Below are 18,569 nucleotides of genomic sequence, written 5' to 3'. Positions count from 1 at the left end.
CCACATATCGGACATAGAAAACGGATCATTTCGTTCCGACGAGCGAGGCGTCCAAGACAACCGGTTGTTCGCGAGCCCCCCCCCACACACCTCTTTGGACGAGCATGACGTCATGGTATTCCATGGTGCTTGGAATATCGGTTATTCAATACCACTATTCCAAGCACTTGAAATGCAACAGTTACTTGTTACTTGACATTTCTTGCTGCTGTAACATATCGTCGACACTGCTTTACAGCCGTGGGTGTTTGAGCGGAGGTGGTATTATTACGGTACATGCACAAAGTGTGATTTCAGTGTCATCGCTGCACATTTTTTTACTTCAGCCAATTCAACGCTGTGGTTTTGACTTTTACTGAGTTTCAAGGGTTTTGTGATGAGAGGGAGAGAAAAAAGTTTAGGAAAGAAAACAGTTGCATATTCACACCAGTTTCCACAACCCCATATAGTGATTATAGTGCATCACCCCTTATGCACTATAATCACTATATATACCATATACACTATATACACTATATACACTATATACACTATATACACTATATATACTATATACACTATATACACTATATACACTATATATACTATATACACTATATATATTATATACACTATATATACTATATACACTATATACACTATATATACTATATACACTATATACACTATATACACTATATATACTATATATACTATACACACTATATATATTATATACACTATATACACTATATACACTATATACACTATATACACTATATATACTATATACACTATATATATTATATACACTATATACACTATATACACTATATACACTATATACACTATATATACTATATACACTGTATATACTATATATACTATAATCACTATATACACTATATACACTATATACACTATATACACTATATACACTATATATACTATACACACTATATATATTATATACACTATATATACTATATACACTATATACACTATATACACTATATACACTATATACACTATATACACTATATACTATGTACACTATATATACTATATACACTATATACACTATATACTATATACACTATATATACTATATACACTATATACACTATATATACTATATACACTATATATACTATATATACTATATACACTATATATATATTATATACACTATATATACTATATACACTATATACACTATATACTATATACACTATATACACTATATACACTATATACTATATACACTATATATACTATATACACTATATATACTATATACACTATATACACTATATACTATATACACTATATACACTATATACACTATATACTATATACACTATATATACTATATACACTATATACACTATATACACTATATACACTATATACACTATATACACTATATACTATATACACTATATACACTATATACACTATATACACTATATATACTATATATACTATATACACAATATATACTATATACACTATATATACTATATACACTATATATACTATATACACTATATACACTATATATACTATATATACTATATACACTATATACACTATATATACTATATACACTATATATACTATATACACTATATACACTATATATACTATATACACTATATACACTATATATACTATATACACTATATACACTATATACACTATATACACTATATATACTATATACACTATGTATACTATATACACTATATACACTATATATACTATATACACGATATATACTATATACACTATATACACTATATATACTATATACACTATATATACTATATACACTATATACACTATATACACTATATATACTATATACACTATATACACTATATACACTATATACACTATATATACTATATACACTATATACACTATATATACTATATACACTATATATACTATATACACTATATACACTATATACACTATATATACTATATACACTATATACACTATATATACTATATACACTATATACACTATATATACTATATACACTATATACACTATATACACTATATACACTATATACACTATATACACTATATATACTATATACACTATGTATACTATATACACTATATACACTATATATACTATATACACTATATATACTATATACACTATATACACTATATACACTATATACACTATATATACTATATACACTATATACACTATATACACTATATACACTATATACACTATATATACTATATACACTTTATACACTATATACTCTATATATACCCATTATACTATATATACTATATACACTATATACACTATTTACACTATATATACTATATACACTTTATACACTATATATACTATATACACTTTATACACTATATCCTCTATATATACCCAATATACTATATACACTATATACACTTTATACACTATATACACTATATACACTATATACACTATATATACTATATACACTTTATACACTATATATACTATATACACTTTATACACTATATACACTATATACACTATATATACTATATACACTATATACACTATATATACTATATACACTATATATACTATATACACTATATACACTATATACACTATATATACTATATACACTATATACACTATATACACTATATATACTATATATACTATATATACTATATACACTATATACACTGTATACACTATATATACTATATACACTATATACACTATATACACTATATATACTATATACACTATATATACTACGGTATATACAAGATATATACTATATATACTATATACACTTTATACACTATATACTATATATATACCCAATATACTATATACACTATATACACTATATACACTTTATACACTATATACACTATATATACTATATACACTTTATACACTATATACACTATATACACTATATACACTATATACACTTTATACACTATATACACTTTATACACTATATACACTATATACACTATATACACTTTATACACTATATACACTATATATACTATATACACTTTATACACTTTATACACTATATACACTATATACACTATATACACTATATACACTATATACACTATATACACTTTATACACTATATACACTATATATACTATATACACTTTATACACTATATACACTATATACACTATATACACTATATACACTATATACACTTTATACACTATATACACTATATATACTATATACACTTTATACACTTTATACACTATATACACTATATACACTATATACACTATATACACTATATACATAGCGGGACGGTAGCTCAGGAGGTAGAGCTGGTGGTCTAGTAATCTAAAGGTTGCTGGTTGGATCCCAGGCTCCTCCTGCTAGCATGCTGTAGTGTCCTTGAGCAAGACACTTTGCTCCTGATGGCTGCGTCCGTCGGTGTTCGAACAATTGTAAGTCGCTTTGGATAAAAGCGTCTGATCAATGTAATGTAATAATAGTAATAATACTCTATATATATACTAGATACACTATATACACCTTATATACTACATACATATACTACTACATACATACACTATATACACTGTATACATCTCATTACCGTTCTCAGTCTCAGTATCAGTCTCGTCCACGCAGTGTCAGTATTCACTACACTAGTGTCCGCAATCGCCACGCCCCCTTACCGTCAAATAACACTATATACACTATATATACTATATATACACTATATACACTATATATACTATATACACTGTATACACTATATACACTATATATACCAGCCACGCCCCCTTACCGTCAAAAAGCATTATATACACTATATACACTATATATGCTATATATACTACATACACTATATATGCTATATATACTACATACACTATATATTCTATATATACTACATACACTATATATGCTATATATACTACATACACTATATATGCTATATATACTACATACACTATATATGCTATATATACTACATACACTATATATGCTATATATACTACATACACTATATATGCTATATACTACATACACTATATATGCTATATACTACATACACTATATATTCTATATATACTACATACACTATATATGCTATATATACTACATACACTATATATGCTATATATACTAAATACACTATATATGCTATATATACTACATACACTATATATGCTATATATACTACATACACTATTTATGCTATATATACTATATACACTATATATGCTATATATACTACATACACTATATATGCTATATATACTACATACACTATATATGCTATATATACTACATACACTATATATGCTATATATACTACATACACTATATATGCTATATATACTACATACACTATATATTCTATATATACTACATACACTATATATGCTATATATACTACATACACTATATATGCTATATTTACTACATACACTATATATTCTATATATACTACATACACTATATATGCTATATATACTACATACACTATATATGCTATATATACTACATACACTATATATGCTATATATACTATATACACTATATATGCTATATATACTACATACACTATATATGCTATATATACTACATACACTATATATGCTATATATACTACATACACTATATATGCTATATCTACTATATATACACTATATATACTATATATACTATATATACTGTATACACTATATATACTATATATACTATATATACTATATATACTGTATATACTATATATACTATATATACTATATATACACTGTATACACTATATATACTATATACACTGTATACACTATATATACTATATATACACTATATATACTATATATACTATATATACACTATATATACTATATATACTATATACACTGTATACACTATATATACTATATATACTATATATACACTATATATACTATATATACTATATATACTATATATACTATATATACTGTATATACTATATATACTATATATACTATATATACTATATACACTGTATACACTATATATACTATATATACACTGTATACACTATGTACACTATATATACCAGCCACGCCCCCTTACCGTGGAATATGACGGCTCCTCCCTTTTCACCTGAACGATGAGCAGTACTTCTAAAAATACTGTGTTTTTACACTTTTGTCTTTTGCTTTTTGCAGTTTTACTGTTGTTCACAGAAAATGTAAATGATAAACCTCTGTTGCGTCATTAAATCATTGCCTTTAATGAGATTTTTTTCTTAATATGTCAATAATAATTGTGTTGTTTGATGTAAATACCAGTTTTCAATATTTCATGATTGTATTTAGTTTATTTGCTGCTATTTATTGATTTGTTTATTGGAACTTCTGCGTCGACGCTTCAGGGGTGTGTGGTTTCCAACGTCGTGGCGCCATCTGGTGGCTTAAGACAAACATAACGACAAACCCCTTCTGCTCAGTCCAGACAGTGAACGTCTTATCCTGGAAATGGGCACAAAAGGTTCCTGACTCTTCGAACATCTCACTATGTTTGTACTCGGCGGATCATATTTATAATATAATATATTTTTGACATTCATTGTTTATTTTTTTCCTGTTTTATTTCTATTACTCTTATTATTATTGCCTATTAACACTGCAACCCCCCCCAACAACAACTAAAGAATATTATAGGAAGATATATAGATAGATAGATAGATAGATAGATAGATAGATAGATAGATAGATAGATAGATAGATAGATAGATAGATAGATAGATAGATAGATAGATAGATATTGCTTATATTTCATTTTTTAATAGTTGTATACACTCCAGTCACGTAATACACTATGAATCTGTTGGCTTGGAGAAAGTCTCGTTTGGCACATATAGATCAGACCTAAAATCCTACACCTCCAGGCCTGGATGCAAACATCTGTGTATCATGTCGTTTCTATGAGGCCTAAAATCATTTTATGCATTTGTCTTATAATTATTGCTTGTTGACTGTTGTTTTTAATTCCAAAAGGCTGGCCACAGCAGTATTGATTTGATTAAACAAGTTTACTCTTAGATAATTACCAGCCTGATGAACCCCATTACTCTATCAACAAATCCCATTCTGATATAAGTCAGAAATTCTGCATGTACTGTACATATACGGTATACAGTATCCAGTAAATGATCTGTAGATGGATAAGTTATTCATCCCCGGAGGGAAATTGTGGTGTTACAGCAGCACACATAGGAACAAATGGAAGTGATAAAAAGGTTGGAAATGTACGAAAAAAGGAAAAAACGTCTATATACAACATAAACAATTGACCTAAACAGTAAGCCAGTAAACCTCTGTATCAACTACACTGTATACGTATATACTTACACACACACACACACACACACTCACACACACACTCACACACACACAAATGTTCTGTCTCTATTTTACACACACACACACACACACACACACACACACACACACACACACACACACACACACACACACACACACACACACACACACACACACACACACACACACACACACACACACACACACACACATATATATATACACATACAAATATATATACAGCAAGAGGAGTCTCATTAGGGGTGGTACACCTCCTGCAGACCCCCTGCAGCCCTCCCTGGAGGACCAGCCATCTCTCCAGAAGCAGCTTTCTTTATAAGCCCGTTCAGCCTCTTTGCATCAGCGTCCCACCCTGAGGACACCTCGCCGCAGGGCCACTGGTAAAATATGTTCACACTCCAAAGGACCGGGGGCCTCCTCGGGAAATAGAGCAGGGCTCCTGCGTTGCCGGTCCAGTCCGGTTCGTTTGCCCGGATGTCGCCCGCCTCCACCTGCTCCTTCTTCCCGGATGGAGACTGGCGGCAGGGGGACCTCGGTCCACCACCATCTCCTTTGTCTCGCTGACGGTGGGCAGCGGGTGGTCCGCCTTTCGCCCCACTCAGCAAGACTGCACACCATGCACCCTGCCCTCCTGCTCCTGACCTCCCCCACGACGTCCCCACGGCAGCAGCGTCTCCAGAGAACCTCTGTGGATGAGCTGTCCAGAAGCGTCCCCTGGGGGGCGCCCGCGCTGCTCACCACCCAGCACGATGCGCATCCCCGCGGCCCCACACGCTGCGGCCTGTTGGTCAGAAAGTCCTGCGGTTCAGGGAACAGTGATGGAGGGGAGTCCACCTGCATCTTCAGCTGCTCATGCTCAAGTCGTCATGGTTGTATGGTGTTAAAACAAAAAAAAAAAGTTTATCGAAATGATCTAATGAAATAATGATTTAAAAACAAGGAACATAAAAAGGGCGTCGCGTTGTAATAAAGAAAAAACGACAACGACAACAACTTAGAATAGGAAAAAATCTCTTATTGAATGAGCTGAACATGTTCTGTGAGAGTTTGTCCTTTAAGATTAGGGCCATATTGTAGTGTCTGCTGAGAGAGAGAGAGAGAACCTCAGGATGAAGATCTGAAACTGTATTGATGAGATGTTACATCTGGTTCCCTAATGTAAATTTAATGTGATAGATAGACACATGTAATACTGTGTGTGTGTGTGTGTGTGTGTGTGTGTGTGTGTGTGTGTGTGTGTGTGTGTGTGTGTGCTATCTGTCTAGTTGTCCATCTATCTCGCATGCGATGCGTCCATGTACTCGGAGTACTTCAATGAAAATGCTGCATCGATTTTGGAGAGGAACGTGCAGTAAAACTTGCTGCAGTTATTTCTACATGATGTGAAATGATCACAAACAACCCAACAATATGAACCCCCCCCCCCCCCCAAAAAAAAAACATTTGAATTGATCGAAACATGAAATGATCAAATATGCTGAAAACCAACAAGGTGATGATAACAAGGTCATTTTTGGACCGTGTCATCCACGTCCTTCTTCCTTCTAGAGGCTCCCCGGTTACACACTGCAGCATTTTCCACCACCTCAAGATCCAGAGCGACGCTCCACTTCTACAAATTGCGCGGCGTGGATTGCTTCAACAATCCTGCCAATGAATGATATTTAAAAAAAAAACAACAAAAAAAAAGCTGCATCAGGAAATAATTATCAAATAATGATTTCCCGGCTTACAAGTGCCTGAAAGGGGCTTCGATCTGCACCGGGGCTGGGAGTGCTGATGTCGGTTGCCATGGTGTTGTTTGTGCACGCCGGGGAGACCGAATCTCGTTGCTTCCTACACAGCGTTCCTGGTAATTGAAATCAGATGCCCCCTATGAGCGGAGCCCGGGACTGGGAGTAACCTGGAAGCATTTATTTTATAGAGAACCGTGTTTAGTTAAGCCATGCTCCCACTCTTAATGAGCTCAGGCCCTGCTCTGGTGATGAATACGATTGGTGAAAGCACTGAAGGCTGGTTCCTGGCCTCTTCCCTCGCTCGGATCAGATTGCAGATTAGCAGACTTCCTGTCCAGTTGGAGAACGGGCCGGTCCAACTGATGGCTCGGAGAGAGGGGGGAATCGCGTATTATCTCAGATGGCGCTCCTGACGGAGGCGCGCCGCGGTGGGTCCGCCACACGGGCCCCCTGACTTTCATTTGTCGGAGCGGCGATGGGGGAGCCGGCTGATTTGAGGCGAGGGGTTCGGCTTTCGCCTCTATCTCCCGTACCTTCCCGAAGAGCGCGGTTTCAGATTTCTCATGTGCCCGGTGGTCCGCCCGTTCCACCCTTTTTTCTCTTGTCACCGTGAAGATTATTTTGGCAGCGTTAAGGTTTCAATCACGACTCGGGTTTGGTGAGCTGATGTGGTTTGCTGCCGTGTCCGGTGGGACATCGTGACTTTGGCTTTGCTAGCTCGCAAACCCTCGCACGGCACGCTGCGAATATACCCGAGGCCGTCGGAGGTTAAAATGAATCAGCTGTCAAAACGCAGGCGCAGAACCCAACAACCCGGTGTTATGCAGCCACTCTGTATACAAGCCACATTTTAAGTGCTGATGCTTTCAGGTGCTTAAGGTTTAGTCCTTGGCAGTCAACGGTGCATATAGCAGTCGAGCAGAGCCCTACTCTTGGGTAATATTTCAGCTATTTGTTACTTTAGGTGCTAATGCGTGAGGATATTTTATGATCTGCTCCCAGGCATAACGGCCCCAGTGCAGAGTGTTGCCGGGCAAGGCATCCGTGCCATTGGCGCTCCGTTGAAGCCAGGCTCCTCTCTCCTCGCGGCGATCTCCCCTCCCCGCCGCCCGACGTGGTGATTGACCCGACGAGGTGCTCTTAGCAAAACAAACACCGGAGGGGGTCTGACGGTCGTGCGGGTTACGGACCCTCTCCGGCGGCACGCCCTGGGGTGCCCCCCGCGCCCCGTGCCCCACCTCCCCACACCTCCCTGCGGTCTCATCTGAAGCCTGCCAGGCACCGGCCCTCTCTCCCTGACTCGAGCCCCTCCGCGCTACGCCCAGAGCCGCTGGGATCAACGGCCGGGCAGGATATTGCAGCCGGCATCAAACCAAACACGCGAGTGCCTCCTGCACAAGTAATCTCCGTGTTGAGCCTATTTGATGTGACAGGTTAAATGCTTGAACCTCGAGCCGGCCTGCCGGGGAGGCTGCGGCCGGGCCTTGTGGTCTCGGGGCATGTTGTTCGTTGACCCGGAGGGTTCTCCCTGATTAGGGCCTTGCTTCACCTCTGATTGCTCGGGGTCGCTGCAGGTGAGCGCAAGTGGTCGGAAGGAAGTAATTTTCCTCCTGGAGTTCGTTACCTGATTGGCTAAGTAGCCGGCCTCCGACCCCGACCCGATACCTCCATATGAATCTGAAGCCGGGTCAAGGAGCGGGGTCACTATCAGAGGATGAGCCGAGGTTAAATTAAATAACACAGAGCCGCACAGAGCTCCAATAATTGCGCCTCTTATGTTTTATAACCAAATTGTTACTGCTCCGAGGGGGAGGTGTTGTGTTTGTGCTCTTTCGTGAGGAGGTCTCCAGGAATACTCTCTTCAATACTTGAAATATTCTCCTCCGTGTAACTGGAAAGACAAACTGCGGCGCCTGGCGCGGTAAGCAAACTCCAGAAACTGCAAAACCAGATCTGCCTAAAAACAGCCCCAACCCGTGAAACCCAAAAAAAAGTGCCGTCAGTCAAATTTCCTAGAAATAAAGGTTAAACGAGTGGAGAATAAAAGCTTTTTTTAGAGGACACTTATTTTTTTCCCCCCTTGATATTTCAGACGTAGCATTACAGTAACAGTAGCAACATTTTTGCTGTCATAAAAGGTTAACATTTTTCGGGTTTTTTTTCAAATCAATGCCAAATATCATGTGGAGAACATTTGATATTCATGTTATGCTGATTAAACTCTGGCACGGGCCTCAAGAGTGTCTACAAAAAAAATAAATGATCTTCAGACGACTCAAAAGACATTAAAATGGCCACACTCTGACACGAGCGGCTGATTAATCCTGATGTCCCCTTTGTACCAAGGTTAATATCTCTGCAGTGAAATTAAACAGAGTTTGGGAATCCTAGCTTCGCAACCTGGTCCAATAACAGCAAGACAGTCTGTGTACAGCATTTGGATACGTCAGTCAGGTCTTCAGCGTTTATCTGCCGTTCGTGGAAATTGTGATGTCTTTCCTATATTTTTACAGTAGCCTAAGATAAATGCCTTCAATAAACTATCCTTGTCATTCGTGTGTTTTTATAATCCCTTGGATCAGTTATGACAACATTATTTAATGTAGGGTGACAACTGACGTTTTGATGATACTGTGAGAGGAGAGAAAGGCCTAAATACCTAATTGGACATTTGCCTTAGATATGTGTTCATTAATGATATGTCAAATATTTGGCTGGAGTCTATAGTAAAAAAAAAATGAAAGAAAAGGATTTGCATTATGTCAATACAGTTATCACACGAAAAACAGAACATAAATAGACAGCATTATACTGGCTGCACCTGTATTTAAAATTTGGGGAAAAGGGCGCTGGAAACTCGAAAACCTACTTTGGAGGCGGAGAGAGCAGAACGTTCAGGCCAATCAGAGAGCGGCGAGTACCGATGATTATTCCGTCTGATTATGATCTGTGATTGTGTCTGATGAGGCAGGATGACTCCCTGTGTTACACTCACTGACCCATAAGCACGGCACAAGAAAAATCAGGTAAGAAGTCAAAGTCCACAAGGTTTATTCACAAAAAACACAGGCGGGGGTCAAAACCAGTAGATCAGTCAGAGAAGGTAAGCGTATCTGGCAAGGAACAGGCAGAGAATCAGGGTCTAGGGAAACAAGCAGAGAATCAGAGTCCAGGGAATCAGGCAGAGAATCAGAGTCCATCAGGATCAGGCAGAGAATCAGAGTCAAGGGAAACAGGAAGGGGTTTGGACGGAAGGTCCAGGAAACGGGTAGTAGTGTGGTAGTAAAGCTCAACGCAATGCAATAGACAATCTGGCAGGGAACAAGGGGAAGTGGACTGGTATTTATACTGTGAGACTACAGAGGGAATGAGCTGCAGGCGGAGGAAACCAGGTGAAGGGAAGGGAGTGACAGCAAAGCAAAAGGGAGTGGGGCGGGTCTGAAATGACACGGGGGTTTGTCACGGCATGAGGAAATGACCAGATGAAAGTAAAACATGAAAACAAATATAAATACTGGGGTATACTCAGGTATGATTCACGACACTCTAGGTTATTCTGGATTATACAGACTGTGGGTTACAATATAATAAGGTCAGTTAGATTCATCACTGAAAAATAGGTTCGGGTCACCTCCTCTATAATCTATGGTTGTGCATAAAATAGTACCATTTTGTGAGCATCAAAGTACAAATGAAAGGCTGTAAAACATTAATAGTCCTCTTGAAACACCATGTTGTTAGTCCCAAAATGACATCACCCCACTTCATTGAACGTGTCCGTGGCGTTTGTATTCTCTGATGCAGGAAACTGGTGTTAGACCCCTCCAAAGTTTGGACAATTAATCTCCAGTGTTTACAGCGGCCACTTCGGGGCTGTATATTTTCACGGGACAGGAACGGGGGGGATGCAGCTCTCCCCAAACACTCCCTCCCTCCGGGGGAATTGATCAGCTGCTTCCTGGATGTAAATAAGAAACCATACTGTAATCCACTTGATAAATATCAAGCAGAATAAAGCAATCAGCTGAAAGCAATTTGCATGTCTGTGCTCCAGCCAGCGGCTGGTGATTTTCTCTCCTGTCATCCATCATAGAGTCTGCGCCGGGGCCAAAATACACAATACCCCCAAATTGCTGTCATCTGGAGCGCAAGCACTGAAAAAAGCCTCCATTTTTCCTTGTCTGTACTTCAAATAAACTTGTATTTGTTAAATAACTGCAGAGAGGCTCCCCCCCCCCCTCTCTCTGTCCAGTACAACTCTTTAGAGAGCGATGGTGTAATGTGCTATTTCCTATGTTTGTTGAAAGCTTGGCCGCAGCACTGTAATCTAGATCGGTTTGAAGTCCTCGCAGGGGCCCGTTGGATGGAGGAACGGCGCTGCTTGGTGTCTCTTTGAAAAAAAAAAGTCAAACTAAATGTGCAACAAATTTTAAAAACTCGCTCCCCACCGCCCGGCTGGAACCCTTGGCAGGGGTGGAGTTCATGAGCTCCCCCTTGTTTTTCCGAGCAGTGGAGAGCGGTCTTACCGACACCTCACACGCACACACACACACACACACACACGCACGCACACACACATCGGTCCCCAAACGTCCTCTTAAATCAGCGTCTTTAAGGACAACAGACAGTTTAGAAGTATGGAAGGGTTCTATTTTGGACGATTGTCCTAAAATTCACAACACGACAAGCATTTTCACATTTTTTTCCTTATTATTTTGGGTCGCCACCAAAAATTGTATGCGCTGCAATTCCCATCTAGGCCAATAACAACAGGGGTGGGGAGTCAATAAGAATCTTTCTTATTGTACTTTCTATACATTTCTGGTCAAAGTGCGGGTATTCCACATGGCATATCAGCCCAATTTGAGTAGAATATTGACGACTTTTAGGATATCACAGAACATTGAGGGAACTCGAAATGGATTAAATCTCATATTCTTGAAACCTATGTAACAACCATTCTCATTGAGAATATATCAATCAAATACCAATACTGCATATCGGCCTTAGAAGGATCCCGTGACCCTGCGTGCATATCAAGTGACCAAGGCTGACAATGTCTGGTGCACAGCGAGAGACGTGTTTTTCTTGAGTGGAGTTTGGGCTTTTGCGCCACCCCTTCCCCTTCCAGTGACACAAAAGAACTCTGTGATTTCTGTTGATTGCCTCCGTGTGCGGTGTTGACGCCCCACGGGGAAGCACAAGGCGCTCGGTGGACGTCGTGTGGAACGTGACATCAGCAGTCCATGCTGTCTATCTATCTGTCTATCGATCTATCTGTCTGTCTGTCTGTCTGTCTGTCTGTCTGTCTGTCTGTCTGTGCGTCTGTCTGTCTGTCTGTCTAGACATTGTTCCACAATGATTTTAAAATTGCTGTGAGTTGCAGCCGTCATCCGAGGTAACAGACCAAAATCATGTGATGTACTTGCTCAATACGCATATATTTGATTCGACGTAGTGAGTATTTCGAATATTTATTGTGCTGTTGGCAAATTGGCTAAATGGTAAGGAATATTTCAAACAGGGTTTTGAAAACTTCCATAGTCATTGTGCTCGCTCAACTGAGGAGAAACGACACGTCACACATGTCCTCATCAGATTTCATGACAGTATTTGGATGTCCAGTACTCCCTTTTGACAACATTTTTTGCCATAATATGTCGTCTCCAACCACTTAAATGAACCGGATCAACAGAATATCCACCCACTATACAACAATGTGTAGTGTGTGTATTTCAGGTTGCTTATTGTCACTTCGACCCGGTGTTTCTGCCGTCACAGGGGGGCTGCGCCTTGATGCAGACTGTGACCCAACGCTTTATAAATACTATTGCCCTCGTTCGACCCCTCCGGCCCGGCGTACATTCGCATCGAGCGGAGGACACACACGTAACGCGCCGTCGACATACCAGCGACTGAAGTGTCCGCTGGGGATGCTGGGATGGATCTAATGACTCTAACACGTGTGGGGGTTTTGTTTTTATCGTGGCGAGAAGCCGGGCCCTTATTGTTTTTCTGGAACAGGGGCTGCCGGGGCTGAGCCTAGAGGAAGGGCAGGGAGCAAGGTAATCACACCGCGATGCACGCTGCTCTGCCAAAGAACACCGCCGCGCTCGACACGTCCACTTCCACTTCCACTTCCACTTCCACGGCCACATCCGCCGGAGCAGGAAGCGACAGGCTACACGTCCTCATCTGGAGCGTTGATGATGTGTTTGCATCGAGGTGACACTGTAAGGACAAAACAAATACACGCACAGGCGCACGCACACACGCATGCACACACACACACACGCACACACACACACACACACACACACACACACACACACACACACACACACACACACACACACACACACACACACCCTGATTGCACACAAAATTGAAAGCCATCACTGACCAATACGATAACATAACAATAATGCCACTATCACTCCATCACTATCTATTTTTTTTCATCTTGTATGTTTTAAAAACAAAAGTCTTGTCTTATCTTAAATGTATTACTTTATGTTGTGATTTAATGTGCACACTGTTTTTGAAGCAGCATTTGATTTGATTAAAAAAAACATAAACAATTTGGATTGTCTAATTTTTGGGATTAAGCAATATGATGTATGACAGATGTGTGAATGAATAATGAAACAACACACAGCTGTGCAATGGATCGTCGCCTGCAAGGTCCTCATAATGAACGATGTTCTTTATATATTAAAACCCATCATGCAGTGTTTTTCGGTTATTTGCTTTTTGACCACACACGGTCATTGCTTGTGGACATGATTTTGATGTTATCAGAGACAGATTTTAATAATATGATAATGAGATAATAAATGATCAGGGATTGAAGGTGCTACATGCACCATGGTGCTTTTACGAGCTGCATTTTGAATAGGCTGGGATGGCTGCAATGTTTTCTGTTCATATAGACTATTTAAAAAAAAAATAAGGCTGCATACTGTACTATGGACCTCTGCAAATAAAATAAAATAAACAAATAAGTGAGTAAAATGAAATAAAATAATTAATTAATGGATTACCAATAATTTCATTGTTTCTTTTCCTTAATTTTATTATCTTATTTCAGCGGATCCCTAGAGGGACATGGTAAATGGAAAATAAAATAGTGTGTGGGTGATATTTTTCCAAACCTTCAAATAAAACCGGCCTACTGATGTTAAAAACACAGCCGTCGATATCAGCAGGTAAGCGTTGGGGTTTTCTATAAGACAGTGAGGGTTTGTTGATGATTATTGATGATTTAAGAGGGGGCAGAGTGGAGCAGGTAATGCACTGAGCAGCGCAGTGCATTATCTTATCGATACCAGATACAGGGACAATACATTCCACTGCACAAGAACCCAAAATGCTTTTTAAGCGATCTGTAATTGATTTAATGGGAGCAGTCACTTCAAATCGTAGGCCTAATTCATATTCTTGTCACAAGCTGGCGTTCACTTGGATGATGATAGAAATGAAGAAAGCCCTAAAGTGGAGGCTCATTGTCTGGGTGTCACTCTGAGGAGCAGCAGGTAAACCCAGAGGTTCCGCTGCCTGGAGGACGCACTTTATAGTCCTAGTGAACCATAACATCATATGTCACATAATCATATTTCTTATTTCCTTGTTATCTATTCATATCCATGCTTATTAATATAAATAATAAGCGTTTATAATTAAATAAACGTGGATAAACATTTATAAAAATCTTGATTTTACACGTATAGACAGCATTAACATATTGTGACTATGAAATATATACAAGATACATAAAGGTGGTAATAACTAAGATAACTACACTTATAACTATTATTATAACCCTTAGTAAGGGAAGGTTAAGCTACTCCGCAATTCTATAGCATGGGGTTCCCAGAACGGGGTCCGCGGTCCCCTAGGGGTCCTCAAAGGAGTTGCAGTGGGCCGCAGCAAAATTATATATATATATAAAAAAAAATAATAATAATAATAAAAAAAAAATAATAATAATAATATATATATATATATATATATATATATATATATATATATATATATATATATATATGTGTGTGTGTTTTAAATGTTTATATAATTATATTTTGGATATATATTGCCCAATATATATTCACAATATAAATGCAAAACGATTAAATGATAATATAGGAAATTATTTCTATATTATTTTCAGATCTTGACGGTGAGTTTTTGTTGTGACCTTTTTTATTGTCGTTTATATATGTATATATATATACACACACACACACACACACACACACACACACACACACACACACACACACACACACACACACACACAATAAATAAATAAATTTAAAAAAAAAAAAAAATATATATATATATATATACATATATATATATATATATATACTTGTATTTTTGTTTTTATTTATATATAATGGAAAGGGGGGTGGTCATCAGACACAGCTTAGTCTTCCAGGGGCAGCTCCAGTTGTATTCGTTTGGCCTGAATGACTATTCACATTTTCCTCCTTCCCAAAAAAACAACATAAAAAAAAAAACCCAGAACCCTCCCAGCATCACGTCCTCCTGGGTGTAAACCTCCAAGTGTGGAGGGTGGAGGGGGTGGAGAGGCGGGTGGAGGGGAGGCTGCAGTCCAGGAACCAGACTGGAGTGCGTTGCGACTGGGAGGAGATGCGAAGCCTGTTTGGACACCCTGCGATCTACACCCACAACCAGCCCCAAAACGCTGCTGCTGCCACTCCCGTGGATCGTTTAAAACACGCTCTCCAGCTCCGACGGAATTACACGTGGACGTGCTGCGTTTGGGGCGGTCCGGAAAAAAATACAAAACGCCGCAGTAAATGAACTTTTTGGACCTGGTGCTTTTTCGTTTTTCTATTTCGTTTTTTGTTTTGTTTTTCTTTTTAATCTCGCCGCGTTTCACCGCGAGGGCAGGGAAAAAAAAAAAGTGTATTTTCCTGCGTGTAAAGTGGCCTCCGCGTTTTTTCCCCCTCGGACCGGGGGGAGGCCCCCCCTGTTCTTTAATTAACGTAATCGCACATTCTCGCGTCAATTAACGCGATCTCGCGTCGCCGGTAATTGAAGGACAACATGGGCTCCGAATTCCGCCCGAGCGCGGCTTCCTGGCGCTCGGTGAATGCGGCTGTAATCACCGAGGGAGCGTCGAGTGCGTGAATGGCCCTGATCGGGGGCCCGAGACAATCAGGACCCCTTTATGTTTCAAGATCAGCTGCAACTTCTCCGCATTGTCCTCCCCTCCTCCCCGCCCGTGAATTGACCCATCTCCAATCGGGCCTCTTCACTTTGGAGATTTTTTTTTTTTTTTTTTTTCGATTTTCGATTACGCGGCTATTGAGATTAGAACGCGCAATTTGGCTGGTGGCCCCGCGCCTCGCCGTGACTGACAGCTGGAATTGACACTCCTCTCCCCCGCCTCTCATCCAGAGCGCTTCAGGCTCCCGCTAATTGCAGGTAAACGCGTCTTTTCACGCCGTTTGATTGCGCGGGGAACATGAGGTGGCGCACAAGAGGGGGAAAATCGATCATATCTTTTTTTTTTTTTTTGGCTTGCCCCCCCCCCCCCTCCACCCCACCACTAATTGCATCAAAATTATCTTTTGTCGCCGCAGGGTTTAAATGTAGGAGAAGCCACGGTCCCGTTGTTTTCCACCGGATCCGGCTCGCCGATTGGGCCCGCGGCCAAGATGCGTAACGCGCGGAGCGGGGCGCGGAGCGCGGGGCTCCGTCTTCTCCCCGAGTAGGCGGTCTGCAGCAGCCGAAAATGGTGAGTGGGAAACATCTGGGGGACTCGATCCTCGAGGGCTGTCGTCGTGCCTTAGAATGTCTTTACACCCCCGCCCGCCCCACCCTCCTCCCCCAGAAGTCCTTTAACTGCGTAAAAAGAAAGGAGGTGACTTTTGGATTTCGGGTGGATCCTCACGACTCCCCTGCCGGATTTCTGTCCTGCGAAATTCGGGGTGTAGGCCCTGTACGCGCATTCAGTTTTAGTGCATGTTCTGCGTGTGTTGTTGTTTTTGTTGTTGCAAAACAGTCTAAATCGGAGGTGAAGCAGGAGTCCAGCGGGTCCAGTCCCTCCGAGGCCTCCTGCATGTGTTCCCCCGCCGTGGACTCCCCCCAGGCGCGGCCCGCAGCCCGGAACCAGTGTGCGAGCTGCGGCATGGACATCCAGGACCGATACCTGCTGAAGGTGAGAGCTGGGAATAAATACAAGCAAAGAAAAAAACAAGATTTAAATGTGAAACGAATTAATTCGTATCATTCGTTTTATATTTGTGTAATGTCATATTTTTTTCGGGATATATATTTGTGCACGCGTTGTATTATTACTTTAGTAGTTTAACTTATTTTATTAATTGCGTTATTTCTTATATTTATTTATTTTTAAATCGGAGTGTTGTCTATTGTATTTTATTGCATTTAAACGGACTTTTTCAAATATGAATCCAATTGATAGGCCTCCTTG

The 18,569-nt window shown here is 39.3% G+C and overlaps 1 protein-coding gene across 1 annotated transcript in view; it reads left to right on the top strand.

Moving 5' to 3' along the window:
* The first annotated feature begins 18,093 nt into the window (after positions 1–18,093).
* The window catches only part of lhx6b (LIM homeobox 6b), a 6,283-nt gene continuing 5,807 nt past the window's right edge, over positions 18,094–18,569 (top strand). The window contains exon 1 of the mRNA XM_080003303.1: positions 18,094–18,293. Coding sequence (XP_079859429.1) covers positions 18,195–18,293 — 99 coding nt within the window. The 5' untranslated portion in view covers positions 18,094–18,194. The remainder of the gene's footprint in view (positions 18,294–18,569) is intronic.

Source organism: Zeus faber (genome assembly GCF_960531495.2).
Source record: "Zeus faber genome assembly, chromosome: 7".
NCBI classification, from domain to species: Eukaryota; Metazoa; Chordata; class Actinopteri; order Zeiformes; family Zeidae; genus Zeus; species Zeus faber.
The sequence above is the reverse complement of the archived record's forward strand: the minus strand, read 5'-3'. Positions and strand labels throughout refer to the sequence as shown.